Source organism: Channa argus, chromosome 24, assembly GCF_033026475.1.
Source record: "Channa argus isolate prfri chromosome 24, Channa argus male v1.0, whole genome shotgun sequence".
NCBI classification, from domain to species: domain Eukaryota; kingdom Metazoa; phylum Chordata; class Actinopteri; order Anabantiformes; family Channidae; genus Channa; species Channa argus.
The window spans coordinates 7465940-7481448 of NC_090220.1; the positions used below are offsets into that span (position 1 = coordinate 7465940).

Below are 15509 nucleotides of genomic sequence, written 5' to 3' on the forward strand. Positions count from 1 at the left end.
CCTCCTCTTCCTATTATTTCACACCTCCTATCCATTCATCTTTTTGTCCTTATTCCCGCTCCTTCCTGCCTGCTAATTGTTGTTGTACCACACCATTTATTTCTCGACTGAGTCGGCATTTCTTCTCCCCGGGCCAACTCTTTTCTGCAGCATCTTCGAGGCCCTTGCTGGAAGACCTCCAGGATGTTCAAAAAAACCTCACACACCCAATTTCACCTGCGGGCCAGTGCAGCCTTTCAGGGGATTTCACCATGCTGATGACGGGGCACACTCTTCCTTCCTGAGCCCACATAAATCTGTCGATGGGCTCTGTCCTTTAGTCTAATAATTAAGCTGTTTTCCATGACATGCTGCTCTGCAGGGGAGGAAAAGCTGTGGTTGACTAACATGAGCTGATAAAGCTGGGAAGAGAGCCTGTTTTTAGAATTACATTTTTTGATCTCCAAAGAAGAGCAGTTAATCTATGACTAGGAATTGAGCTCTATAGCTGTTGCAGTAGAATTTTGAACCAAAATTTACTAATGTGCAGAAGTAAAGTTTAGGGAAATGTATCGTGCAGGATGCACTGTATGCACCTTTCAAACCTGCATTACTTTTCGATTTTTTGGATCACATAGCAAAAATAAATTCTTAGCGTTGTCCTTGAACCCACGAACCCATGCTTTTATTTTTCTGTGGGTAAACAGCACCTTGCCTTTTGTCTCCAAGGAAAATGACAAGAATAGACTTGTAAGAACATTTTTTAACTGAGTGAAGGACCTCCATCATCTCATACTCGTAATAGTAAAGGCTTTTGACCTTAAGCTATAATCAAACACACACACAAACACACAGAGACTCAGACCCACACAACTGTAAAACACTGTGTTGTGTAAGTTTTATGGGGAAGTTTTGAAATGAAATTAGAGGACCCATATTATTTCAACATTTAATTTTGAAAATCGAAAATAGTTTACAGATGCTTAACAATTTTATAAACAGTCAATACTTTTATGCAGTATAAAGAATAAATACAATAACACATTTTAAAATCTCAGTTAAATCACATTTCATTAAGATGCACCTTTCACTGTCCAAACAAGTTACATAGAATGAATAGCATGTAGGCTGTTCTATCATTCGACATTAGTTTGCTTATTGCTTTTTATGGTTTAAATCAATTGTTTATTTTTCTTTATAAACGTATCACACATCTACATTGTGAAATGATTCAGCTTTTGCAGAAGGCAAACAGATGTGAATTTATTCACTAGAAAACTCGCTTTGTGGTAGAATAATTACACCAGATAAAACATAATACATTTCCTATATTTACAACATTCTGCTGTCTAGATTGCCATTGCACTTTTTTCTTATTACTGTGACTCTGCTCTACATTAAATGAAGTGTTGCTGAAATACTGAGCTCATTGCAGCAGAAAACACGAAACCTCATATTTTCTCCCTGAGATCCTTTAACAGTACTAAAAGAGCAGTCTTCAGGGTTCGCAGTGGAGCATGAAGTCTGTTACAGTATGTCGGAGCACAGAGTGCTGCTGTGCTCTGACTCTTGCAGGTAGCTCACCTGCCATGGAAGCCCCAGAGCTGGAGGTGATTCGACAAAAGGGTCCATGTTTCCCTGAGTGTTGGAGCCCCACATTGCTGGCTGGTACCCCAACCCCTCACCCATCTGTGGGTATCGCAGAGGACTGGTACAGTGTCCATGTGATACATAAAGCTGTCCCTCTGTGGGATAGCAAGGGTAGTGTGGTGATGGGGGGCATGATGACACAGTGTTGTCCATGTAGACATGTGGCTCTGTGGGCAGCCTGTGCACATGAGGTCCTTGTTGTGGCTGCATGTGGTGAGATATGGAAGCATGCCAGGGGACGTAACTCTGATGCTCCAGACGAGGAACTGTTACCCTTGTCTGCTCATGTCTAGAAGCTCCTGCTGCAGCTGGCCCCAAAGAATCCCTGCTGCACTCTCTGTGAGTGCAAGGCTTGGCGGGAGGGTTGGAGTTCAGGAATACTGAGAGAGCAGAGATGCGGTTGATGGCCCTCTGCAGCGTGGCTATCTTGGAGAGCCGTTTGCCACTGAGGTCATGGTTCAGAGCAACTCGCAGAGCATTGAAAGCTTGGTTGTAGTCCATGATGCGCTTTCGCTCACGGACATTGGCAGCCATTCGTCGAGCTTTTGAGCGGACCGGTCGATTCCGCTTCTTAGTCTGGCCTTCCTCTGGGTCACTTGGGCTGCTGGTTGAGCTCTCGCTATCTTGAAAAGATGCCTTTAGACTTTCTTCATCCTCCACTTCTCCCAGCATACCAATCTCCAACTCCTCCTCGGAGAATTCAGAACTTGCAACACTGCTGCAGCTCATTTTGTAAGTAATGTGGAAACTAAACCAGTTAATAAAACGTATTTGTATTGTAGTTGTAAGTCTGTCCGGTTTAAAGTTGGTCTGCTCTTTTTGCAGGCTGTGATAGTTCTCTGAGTAATCCGCGCCTTGTTTTCCAGGGGCTGTCGGTATTTGATACTGTGCCGACAGCCCAGGTATTCTCCTCTTCTGACTCCTCCAGCACCCTGTGATTACTTGTACCTTGACAAGACAGGTTGGCCTGCTTTTTAAAGCTATTCAAGTCACATGGTACAATCACCTGTGAGGAATGGTACACTCTCTCTCCTACTCCAGGTTTATGGGCACCCTCCGGGCAAATGGCACTGTCACCTCCTCCTCCTACTTAGACTCTCCCTCGAATCCCTTAGACAATCTTACAGAACACTTAATGTCAGTGTAATATCATAAGTGAAACATGGACATTTTTTGGAAGTAGCAGTTAATGTTATGCCTCCTGATTTCACTTTTTTTCACTACCTAATGCTCATCTAATCCCTGACTACAGTTATAAATGCTGTCTCTTGACACTTGATACATGAAACTGTGGAGTATTAAAAAGCTTTGGTAGGGTACTGCATACTCATGTCAAATGGACCATTTTCTGTCATTGTAATTCCCTCCTTACAAAGAATAACACAATAATGCCAATCAGACTTATGGTCCACCAGGGGCAGAGGTCAGTGGTTCGCGCCCCGCTCTTCCCGACCATTCCCATAACCAGCCGCGCAGTGCCAGTCCCAAGGCCGGTAGAAATTGGGGAGGGTTGCATCAGGAAGGGCATCCAGCTTAAAAACTGTGCCAAATCAACATGCGGACAAATGAACCACCAAAACCATTATTTCTTTTTCTGCACAGTAGCCTACTGTGTGCTTGCCTTTTTTTAAACCCGATTTGCAATGAAAAGATGTCCACTTATTTGAGTATTGTATGAATACGTGTTTATACAAGTACCCTAATATATGTAGGTCCCCTTTTTTCAGGCAGGGGGAAAAGGGGAACCTTCTTATCTACTGCAGGGTAGATTTGTCCTTGCAATTAGTTGCCTCTAGAGTGGCAAATCTCTCTCTCTCTTTCTCTCGCTCTCTCTCCCTCTCTCTCTCTCTCTCTCTTTCTCTCTCTGGTTTGAGGGGCCATGTAATTTAGAGTAGCTCCTCTGGAACCCATCCCCATAAATCAGGACTGGGCAGCACCTGAGGACAAGAGCAGAGTAAGCCCAAGACTTCAAAGAGAGAGAAAAAAACAACGGCAAATATTTTACAAATAGAACCTACAATTGCTGCTGGCTTAGGCTATTGATCTTTCATAATCTTATGCTTGTAAAAACTTGAATGGGTTTCATTCCATACCAATTTTGACCAAAATACTTGAAATATATATTTTAGGAATTACCTTGTAAGCTGGGGAGTTCCATGTCATTTTTAAAACAAACTTTCTGTAAATTTATTAAATATTACTAAATACACTAAATATTGCCCTTTTTAGTTTCCTTTGACACAAAACATGAAAGATCTGTGTAGTGGACAGGGATAGGGGATTGCACTGACCTTAAGCTAGGTTACGAGCCAAGTACAACAGGTCAGGTAACTAAAGGGCTTCAGAGACTGAACTGGGGGTCGTTGAGAAGTATTGCTTCCTTCCTGCCCTTAGCTTTTTGTTTTTACAGTCCAGCGTTGTAGCTCTGGAAGCACAACTATTTATTTCAGGCGGGAATGTTCAGTTTAGCCATTTTACTCTCACTGGGAAAAGAGCATAAACTTAGATTAGTGATTCACTATCTATTGTTTTGTTTGTACACTATAGTTATTGAAGATAAGTGCACATGGTAAGATGCTTCCTGACGTTTTACATATTTTCAATGCTACAATTCCTTTGGAAACACACATACTCTTAAAGTATTGTGTTGTGCGTGCAAAACTCAGTCTCCATGTCTTTGCACTGTGTATTCGTTTTCAGTAAAGCCACACACAGTGCACACCCATCACGCATACTGACATGTGTTTAACGCATTTTTGTCTTTCATGGTTTGTGTTAAACTGTTGGTCGATTCTTGTGAAGTTCTAAAGTAACCATTTTAGTAAACGTGTGTTTTAAATAGCTGCATGCCTTTATGGTTACAATTGTTTGAAATGTTCAGTCCAAACCCCTCTGCTCCAAGGAGTATGTACGTTTTATCACTAGCTGAGATTTATAGCTTCACAAACATGTCAAATTTATTGCTTTGGTGTAAAGAGCATGAAGACTGCAGCCTCGGACTCTCCCTGTCCATTCATTTTTGACAGGTGACAAGACACCAGTAATTATCAAACGCCAAGAATAAATCACGAGATTTTATCACACAGCTCATCATGCTCCTGATGGAATAACCGTTTTCAAGCAAGGGGAACCTGTCCAACTCTGCTGAACTTAAGATTTGTAAACCTCCTGCTCAAGCCCCTATAATGACTGGTTGTTAGCCATTTGTTATTAGAGGTCTGTGTGCCAAATGTTATAGATGTATATTTCCAAGGGGGTAGTTAGGAGTAATAAGTGAGTAAGGTCCAGGTTCGCTAACCTTGGCTTTGCCGTGGTATGTTAATGTATGTTTTTGGTGCCTGTCATGGAATTTTCTCACCTCAATAAAAAGCCTCCAGTCAAATAAAAAAAGGGTTTGCAGTTACCCTCCTCCTCCACTATTTGTGCACCACAATCCCTTAGGAATTGTTTATGTCTGCAGAAATCCATGTTATCATGGTCAATCTGTGCTCAATTCAATGCGGTTACATTTTACACCTACCAAAGTATAATTTCTTTTACAACATAATTTCACCATCATTTCTGGTTCTTTGTGTGTTACTCATGCTTACGGGCTTAAGTAGAAGAAATTTGATGTATTTTTTTTTTATTTTTTATTTTTTTTGTGGTGCAAATGGAACTCATTAAAGACAGTGCTAGAGGAAGTTGTTACAATATTTTTCTTAATACTACGGTGTGTAACCTTTTTCAAAATATTTAAAGTGGAAATGAAAGGAGCTTTCAATGCCTCCTCCCCCCTAAAGTCAGACTCATTGAACAGCACTGACAACACTGCAGAGATGTTTGCTTCTCCAAGTTTATCAGCAAGTCTTACCTTTCTGACCAATCAGAGAACTTCAACAATTCCGCTAGATTAGTAGGCTCTGCAGAATTATTAGCAATAGCTAATACAACAGTTATGCATATGGTGATAGGCAGTAGCACATGGTAGCAGAGCAGAAGAGAGCAGACTGATTTCCAGCCTTATGCTAGCTAGGTATCTATCTATCTATCTATCTATCTATCTATCTATCTATCTATCTATCTATATATCTATATATATATATATATATATATATATATATATATATATATATTGGGGCTGCACCTAATGATTATATACTTTTTTGTCAATAATATATATAATAACATAACATAACAAATGTTTTTTTTTTCCTTTCGGCTAATCCCATGAGTTCATGGTCGCAACAGCAGATCATTGTCCGGATGTTGATTTGGCAGAGTTTTTACGTCGGATGCCCTTCCTGATGAAACCCTCCCCAATTTCTACCGGGCTTGGACTGGCACTGCACAGCTGGGGATGGGAATGGGCTGTTAGTAGTTCAGTGTCTTGCCCAGAGATACTACCCTGTAGTCTTGTTCCATTCAAGTTAAAGGAATGAGGTGCAATCTACATTTCCTCAGTAAATAGTTTACTTTAGTTTAAATACTGTAACGGAATAGAAGAATGAACATGAAATCATCCTTATCACTGATCACTAGACAGGACCCTGTAGCAGCTGTGAGCCCCATCAACATAGCAGCTCACAGCTGCTACAGGGTCCTGTCTGGTTTGGGACTGTGACTGTCTCAATGTGATTGTCCACCAAAACCTGTGGCACATTAGGTTGAAGAGTTAGTGTATTAAGTGCAGCACATCCAGCTTTTTCTGACCTCCAGCTTTAGGTGGGTGAAAGCTAACGTGTTCATAGCAGTTAGTGATTAACCAACAAGCTTATTGTGGTGAACACATGATGACGGATGGGGCACAGCTAAAATTATCTTTTTTTTCCAAGTTTTGAATTGTTTAATAAATGTTTGGATTTCCTCTTATAGATTTGCTGAGCTTTTTTAAGTCAGTACCCAAACGAGCACTGATGATGTCCGGTCTAGTTAAAAAGTAACTTTACCTGAGCTGTTTGCCCCCTCTCTATATGTCAAAATGGGTAGTGGAGATGTACTGGGGTGCACTATAAGAAGAGGTGGTTCCTATGCTTTGGCCACCCAATTTAAAATGAATGAGGTGGCCAAAACAATAGAACCACCTCTTCTTATAATGCACTCCAGTACGACTATATAAGCTGATATTAAACAGAATGGTATGTTGAATGTCCACATTTATTAATTTAATGCCAAGCTTGCATATTTTGAAGACTTGCAGCATAAATATAAAGACCCTAAAGCACACAGAGAAGAAGCTAGGAATTTAAAGAAGTTCCCTGAGAATTGAGTGAACATCTTGTGCATAAAACTCTGCAAAATTTTTAATTCTGTGGAAGAAGAGAAATAAAATCCAACCCAGTGAAAGCAGAAACCAGATATCAGGAACATTACCTTGAAACTTGAAGATAAAAATAAATCAGAAGATAAATACAAGAGAAATAAAGCTGAAACAACAACTCTGATCCAGCAAAATGGGGCAGAAGGTTCAGGATCTCCTGAAGAATATTTCAATGCAGAATCACCTGAAAAATGCACACACAAACTCACAATCCCACAAACTCAAATGCCAAGTCCAGGAACTGAAACAACAGTATGAAAAGTTAAAAACATAGCTTGAGAAATACTTCAAGGAATCAAGGCTGAGACAGATGCAATTCACAAGACAAGGTACACCCCATCAGAGGAATTTAAGGAGTTTGGAGATAAGGTCAGTGAGTACAAGACATTGAAATCAGATAAACAGACCATTGGCAGTGAGAATACTGCTCTCTATCAAAAAAAGTCTGAACCTCATAGCTGATCAGCGTATTTATGAGTTTACTCTGGGTTTACCCCATCTAATTAAATAAAATCAAATAAAAATATATTTGTGGTTTTGAGTGAAATGTCTTTATTTCTTATGATGAAATTTGGTATATACATGCAACGTAATTTTACACCATCAAGTCAAAATTTCAATTTGTTCAATAATTGTCCTTAACGACTGCTGGCATGCAACTTAGTATTGGTGAATTTTTGCATGCTGACGTCAACATTTAATAGAAACCAATTCTCTGATTACAGTCAAAGCCACTAGTAAGCTGTAGACTCAGGGAGGACATAACTCCTAAGTATGTTATGTGACAATTTTACTTTGAATATAAACATAATATTTTATTATCGTGTTCAAAGGTTCATAATTACTAACTAATACTACTAATTACCTAACCCCATAAAAACACAATGTGGATTTCCCTTTTTTGATTAGTATTTATAAACTGCAATATAGTGTGTGTGTGTGTTTGCGCATGCGTGCGCGTGTGCATGTGAGTGTGCGTAATCGTGTGTTAAACACATCATTGAATGTTCCCAACATGTCAGCAGTATTTCACTGTCATATCAGTCTAAAATGCAGCTAACTTCAACTACTTTTAATGCTAAGTATTTATCATAAAATTGCATCCTATTTTGTAAATTAATTGTTTTTTTAGGTCAATTAGTTGTTGTATCTCTAGATTTTTATCAAACAGTGAGCTGCTTGACAGGTCCTTCATTGTCGATCATCCCTAAAAGCAGCCTGTCATAGCTGTTGTTGTTTTTTACATAACTACTGTAGTGAAGGATTTGATCAGGGCTGTCTGCGTCACACTTTCGCTAAATGATCAAAGTGAGACAAGTTGCCATATTGATCTATGGTCTAGTTAGGCTTACTATGAGTCATTGTGACCTTCTGTCAACATGTACCACAGACACATACTTGAATGAAACACACTTGACATACTAAGAGAGTCTCTGTTTCAGAGATCTCACCAAACAGGTTGAAAACCAAATGAGAAAACAGCCTACTGACACAACAATTGTGAATCACTCTGTCTGAAATTACTGGCAATTACGTGTAGCTGGCTGCTATAATCCTTCTCAAAGTGCAAAACAGCTATAAAATCTTAGTTTTTGGTTTGAAGCAACGCCCGCGGTAATGCAGCACACACAGCTCAACACTGAAAGTGTTATTCACTGAATGTCTGTCACAGTGTTGGCTATTAATCATTGAGGTGTGTTAGCGTTTATTTTGCAACATTAAAGATGTTTACAGTGGTTAATACTCAGACATGTATGAAAGTTTGTTTGAATCTTAACCCTGTACCAGAGGTAGAACAGTAAGCAATTGATTAATGGGACATTTTTGTTTCAGTCATAAAGACAGGCCAGTTGCCATGTAGACAAAAACAACAGATTTAATGTTTGGGTCACTAAAAATCCTGTGCTCTCTAATTTAGCCATAAGCAGAACATTTAGTATAGCCTCTGTCCTTGGTGATTTATACCTTGTAACAAAACCATGCATATCTGTCAGTACTGATGTCATAACATGTCTAACAGTTTCCTCCACATAGGAATGTCAGTATACTTCCTCCCCTGTCCCACATACTTTTTTTTTTCCATGATAGGATCCACTGTATGCAACAAACAGAACTGCAAACAGAAGAAATTTGCTGAATGTGTTTTTTTTTTGCTTTGAGCAGTCGGCAGGCCTCCACATAGCTGTTCACTAGAATCTTTTTTTTTTTATTTATTTATTTGTGCATGTCATTAAATTGTACATGACAAAACAATATGCATAGAGTTAAAAAGGCAGAGGTGTATAGTATGTTCATGGTGCATTCCTTACCAAGAGAAGTCACTCATTATGTGGGGTTGTCATTAAAGGGTACATTTGGAGTGTTGGAACATGTGGTCAAGGTTAAGTGTCTGTAGGCTAGTTCCCACACAACCCACAGCAGTTAAAGTGATGCCCTCTGACATGAGTCTAATATACTCTCTGTTTAATGGATGGATGGCTAATGTCTGCTTGCAGTAATATAGATTAATTGGCAGTGTTGATAAGACTTAGTAGGTCATTTGTACAAGGAGGCAAAAATGACTAATGTTGTCACAAATGCTGACTCTCCATACCTTTGTACAAATGTATAAAGTAAGCCAGCTACCTGTGCATGCTCAAGATCTGCTGCTGAAATTGTGAAGAATCAAAGCCTTTGGGGCAACATTTATGTATTATATTTTGACAAAGTATTTTGTAATGAAGAAAGATGTCCTCCAGTGGAGCGATGAGTCTAGCTTTAAATTGTTTTTGAACTACTGTAGAGATCTATGGCACAGACTAATAAACTTATCCAGGTTAAACTGAATGAAGTTGCTTGTCATGTGACGTGAGTAATGTAAATGGAGATTCTTAGTTTTAATTTCTTTAGAGGTGATTATTAAAAAATAGATAATTCCAAAAATGTATAAATGTTTAGGAGAAGCTTCAAAAACTGGACCTGTCATATTCATTTATCATACATTATTACTAAAGTCTACAAAAAATTGGTATCTCATCCCTTTCCATTTGTCCCTCGTTGAAGAAAGGTTGCCCTCTAGTGGCCAAAAGGTTACACACAAGTACTAAGGTAAAGTCATGGCAGAAAATCAACAAAAACCTTTTAGCAAGAGACTGTTATCCTCACACATCTGTCTTAGTCTTATTGATCAGAAAGGGCTTACATAGTATGCTCTATATGTATGTGGGTCAACAAAAATAAAAAAGTGGAGTGGCACTCATATTATTTACAAGGTGACTTGACCCAGACATTTCTTGTACTTGGTGTTGTTTGCACACCATGCACACATTACTTACAGTAATGATGGGGTCTGATGTAGCATATAGCTAAAAGGTAATACATACACTTTTTGGCTGTGGTGGTTGTTTTAAGCCACATGACGTTAGGATAATGTCACTGGTTAAAAGTTGAAAATTAGCTTCATCCTTTGCTTTGCTTGGGAGATAAGCTGGTTAGATTTATGATTTAATTTCTTACTGTTAATGTCAGTGGAGTGATATGAGGGTAATGGATAGTGAGATTTGAACATGTCCCCTACAGTTATCAGTTATTTTAGTCTTGACTTTATTCTGAAAAGTGCCTTGAGATGACTTTGTTGTGAATTGGCACTATATAGATACATTTGAATTGAATTGAATTAAAGTGAATTGAACTTAATATATTTATTTATTACTGCCAGATACTTTGAGTAACATTTAAAGAGACGGTTATAGTAACTACATTGCCGTGTACACAACAAATACACATCCGGTATTATCTTTTTTGGGGGTGCATTCATGCAGTTGAAAGTTTTGTGCAAAGAATTCACTATACCCATAGACCCAAAAAGGAAATTAATTGTCTTAATAAAGGAAAAATGAAGATACTGAAAATACTGAAAATACTGTTCTAGTGTTTGGCCAACCAAATGCCCACACTTTCCTCTAGGTGGTGTGAGTAAGCTGTAAGTTTACTCACACCACCAGTGTATGTGCTTTCTGTTAGATATATTATTTTGGATTGGGGTTGTCTCTAGAAAAGATTAAATTATAAGTTTCTGAGGTTATTTATGGTCGTGAGGATCTAAATGACTTTGCAGGGTTGTGTGTTGTAGGCTTGTGTTAAAATCATTGGAAGTTTGATAGAAGTTCATAAAGACAAAATATCCTTTAAAATTATTAAAGGATACACAGGAGATCACTAATCACCAACACATTTCCAAAAAACTTGCCATAGAAAAAAACTTAAAACTAAAAAAAAACTATAGTAGTTTTTGTTTGGCACCACTGTAATATGATTATGGATGGCAGTTAGTACATTTACATCAAAACTTTTCCATATTCATGTTTTCATCAGTGCCATAGAAAGTAGTGCTTTAGCTTTAGCTTTTACATGTTGTTAACAAGTGGGGACATTAAATGTCAAATGCTGAAAATACAGACTAATCTAATCATTAATCAATCTTTAAAGCTTTGACTTTGTACTTGTAATCACTGAGTCAGTATGAGAAAAAAGACTTTTGTAGAAGACAAAAGTGTGCTAAATTCATTTACAAATTGTAAAAAAGTCATAATAAAAGTCATGTAACTGTGGTGTAGTTTGTTTTTAGCCCAACACTAGCTTTTTACTTGTTGTATTAAAGCTTCAGCAATCATGAAAGTTGTGTTCATCTGTAAATAAACTTCTGCTTTTCACTGATCCTTTATTCAGTAATTATAAATGCAAATGCAAAAGTCTCATTAGCTTGTTGTCGAGGTAAGGTGGTGAGGAAATGTAAACCATTGCAGTCAAGCTGTATTTCACTTTAACAAAAAGAAAGAAGTAGTTGCAGAAACAATATTAAAACAGTAAGTTGTTGTTGTTTTTTTCAGCCTATTAACAAGACATTTTCTTCTTTCTGGCATCTGATTGGTCAACAAAACATACTGCTCCAGATGAGCAGGTCTGAGTACTTCAGAAACTGCTGATCTAATAGGATTTTCATGGACAACCATCTCTAGGGTTTGCAGAGAATGGTCTGAAAAAGACCAGTTCTCTGCAGTTCTCTGAGCCAATATGCCTTATTGAAGCCAGAGGTCAGAGAAAAATGGGCAAAGTGGTTCAAGCTGATAGAAAGGCAACCGTAAATCAAGTAACCACTTGTTATAACTGATAATGCAGAAGAGCATTTCTGAGGGTACATATCAAACTCCTGTCAGTAATACGAGGGTACAATTTGCAATGGTACACAAAAACTGGACAATAGAAAATTGGAAACACCTTGATTGCTCTGATAAGTCTCTATTTCTGCTTTGACATTTGAATGGTATAGTCAGTATTCGGTTTAAACAGCGGCAAAGCACCACTCAGTGTTGTTAATACAAGGCAGGATGGATCCATGCTGCCTTGTATTAACAACACTGAATGGTGGTGCAGTGGAGTTGGGGATATTGTTTTGGCACATTTTGGGCCTCTTATTAGCAATTGAGCCTTGTTTAAATGCTACAGTCGACCTGTTGGTTGCTGATCATCTCCATCCCTTTATGACCACAGAGTACCCATCTTTTGTTGGCTACTTCCAGCAGGATAACACTTCCAACTGACTAAAACACTGTTGGATCTAAATCCAAAAGAGCACTTTTGGGATGTGGTGGATTCACAATCTGCAGCAACTGCTTGAGGCTATCATGTTGCTATGAATCAAAATATCTAAGGGATGTTTGCAGCACCCTGTTGATATTTTTCCATTCAGAATTAAGGCACTTCTGAAGGGAGAAGCTGCTCCAACCCTGTACTAACAGGGTGTACCCATAAACGTGGCTGGCCAGTGTACTGTATGTTAATTTTCTAACATTTATTCTGCTGGATTAGAAGGTTTGGAACATTCTCATAGCTTTATAAACAGTAAATTAAGTTGGAATTCAGTGTTTTGCTTAAGGACACTTTGACATGTGACCAGAAGAGCCAGGGACTGAAGCAACAACTGCGAGATTGATGGACAACCGCTCTACCTTCCTGTGCCACAGTCACCCCATAACATTTATAACAGTGACTGACAGAGCATGTCAGAATGTAGCAGAACACAGGAGAGAGATGGTGCCCTCCTAAGTTGCATATAGCTTTATTGTTAACTATAAATCGCCTATAGGTGTGGGAAGTGTGAATGGTTGTCTCTCTTTCTGTGAGCCCTTTCTCTCTCGGTGCCATCTCTGTGATAAGCTGTGTTTAAGAATTCCACTGATAATCACATTAAGAGCCAATCAGGATAAAAACGTGTCATGTAACCGCATGATGATGATGATGAATCTTTGAGTGAACTGCATCAGGATTAATTGAATTTAATTAGTTCATAATTTGGCAGCATGATGGTGAAGTGGTTTGTGCTCACAGCTAGAGGGTCTGTACTTGCATGGGGTTCTACCATGTACTCCATTTGCCCTTAGTTGTGAGTTTGAGCATGAATGGATTTCAGTCTGTGCATGGCTCTCTGTGTTGGCCCTGAGACTGTATTATGAGTGTACCCTGCCTGTTGCCCAATGGCAGCTAAGACTGGCTCCAGCCCTCGCTGTTACAGATAATGGATGGATTTCTAGTTCATTATTTCAGTTTATGAACAAGTAGCTGAAAAACGAACCACACGCCAATGCATTCCATTCCATGCATGCTGGCATGCAAACTATGGGCATGTTGATATGCTGACATTTGCAATTTGCTCAAAGCCTTAAAGAGCATGGATGTAGTCTTGTTGACTTGATTTGCTCAAAGGGCTTAGGGTCCCTCCCAGTATCATCAGCTATCAGAAAAGTCTGATTTGGTTATATGATGAGGATTTGACATCTGCAGTAAATCTGTTTATGCAGAGGTTTAAGTAACTAATAGTGTTTGCGTGCATCAGAGTGCTAACAGTATTTAAACATCTGAGGTAGGGATTTTGAACATGTGATATTTTTGGAAGAAGGGGAAATTTACACCATGTTTTTAAATTATTTTAAAAACCTTCTTTCAAAGCTTATAGATTGACATGTGTTGTGCCTGAATTGAATCCAGACTGTGTACATTTTGTACTGTGCTGTAAAGTATCTAAATGTTGTACAATTTTTACAGCACTGGGTCAAAAGTTACACTCACTCTTAAATTGCCTGGCTCCAAATATACTAAAACAATTATTTTAAAAAAATCATGTTTTATTATGCTTTACATTTCAAAATCAGCAATGTTGATAAATGCAGATGAAGTACACAAGACCTTTATCTCAAATGATAGAGGCCTTGTGAGGTCTGACTGACTCCTGCAATGACAAGATGGTGAAAGAAAAGTATAAAAAGATGTTTAATGTAATCTTCTTTCAATATACATTATAATGTAACATGAGGTAACATGATTTTTGATTTTTAGTTAAAGGACGCCTTCACTGATTTTAAACTTGCTTCTTATGGTTCTAGTTTGGGCTGTACATGTACATAAAGGGCATTAAACGTCCGATTGACTTCCTTATATCAAAATATCTCTCTACTTGTAGCTGAAAAAATGCCTCCAGATGACATCACTTGGAGGAACCTTTAGTTTAGATTATGTTATCTTGTTGCTCACAATATAGAGTTTGTAATCATGGTTATCCTACTTTTCAAGAACTCCCCCAGATGACATCATCTGAACTCCTAATGATGAAAAAGTTCTCTGGATGATGTCATCTGGAGGTCTTTTTCAGCTAGAATTAAAAAAATATTTTAATATACGGAAGTTAGAGGGAAGTTTAAAGTGTATATTTACACCCTAAACTAAAGCCATAGATAGCAAGTTGAAATTTAGTGAAGTCGCCCCTTAAGAAACTTTCATTCAGATTGAAAGCATTCAATCGGTTCAAACATTATGAACTGAACATAGAACTCACATTTACCCGAACAACCAAACTTAGTGTTTTTGGGCAGTGGTCTACTTCAGCCTCTATTTCTGAAACTTTAATCACCTCTAGAGCCTTTGATAATTTAATACGATAAGAATTGGTATTTTTAAAGAACAGTATGTAAATAATAAATGTTTCAATTCTGTAACGCCACGACAGAAAACAGGTTTTTGTCAAAACAATTTTTGATAATATATAATAAAATGAATCTGTTTCTATAATTCAGAGCTGAGGGAGCGGTACAGTAAAATGTGCACACAGTCTGCACCCAAATGACATATTTGCAGCTAGAGAGTTACATTCATATCCCCCTTAAGAAGGGTGAGTGAACAGTGATCCCAATCAGGCAGCTACACTGTGGACCATGTGCATGCATTTTAAAATCAAACCACCACACCACCACCACCACAGTCATTTTTAGTGCAGAGAAATGTCCCTGGTAACACTTAGGGATGACGCAGGCTCTCTCTTCCTTTCTCTGTTTCAGTATCCCCCACCCTCTTGCCAACATCATCTTTCCTTCTTCCATCTTTTCTCCCCTTCTTTTTTTGCTCTGGCACTCCCCTTTCTCTATTTGCTCTCTCTTGCTCCCTCTACACATCCTTGCTGTCCCCCAACACCCCCCAACCTCTCCTTCCTTCTTGCTCTTCCTTTTTCTAACCCCCCCCCCCCCCCCTCTCTCTCTCTCTCTCCCTGCTCCAG

At 38.6% G+C, this 15509-nt stretch overlaps 1 protein-coding gene across 1 annotated transcript; it reads right to left on the bottom strand.

The window, feature by feature from the left end:
- Nucleotides 1-922: 922 nt before the first annotated feature.
- bhlha9 (basic helix-loop-helix family, member a9) lies at nt 923-2581 on the bottom strand. The gene has a single exon (XM_067494477.1). It carries the CDS (start codon nt 2356-2358, stop codon nt 1507-1509), a length of 852 nt encoding a protein of 283 aa, XP_067350578.1. The 5' UTR covers nt 2359-2581; the 3' UTR covers nt 923-1506.
- Between the last annotated feature and the right edge of the window lie 12928 nt (nt 2582-15509).

Coding starts and splice junctions, on each gene's coding strand:
- bhlha9 (XM_067494477.1), bottom strand. CDS start 2,358: ATGAGCTGCAGCAGTGTTGCAAGTTCTGAATTCTCCGAGGAGGAGTTG.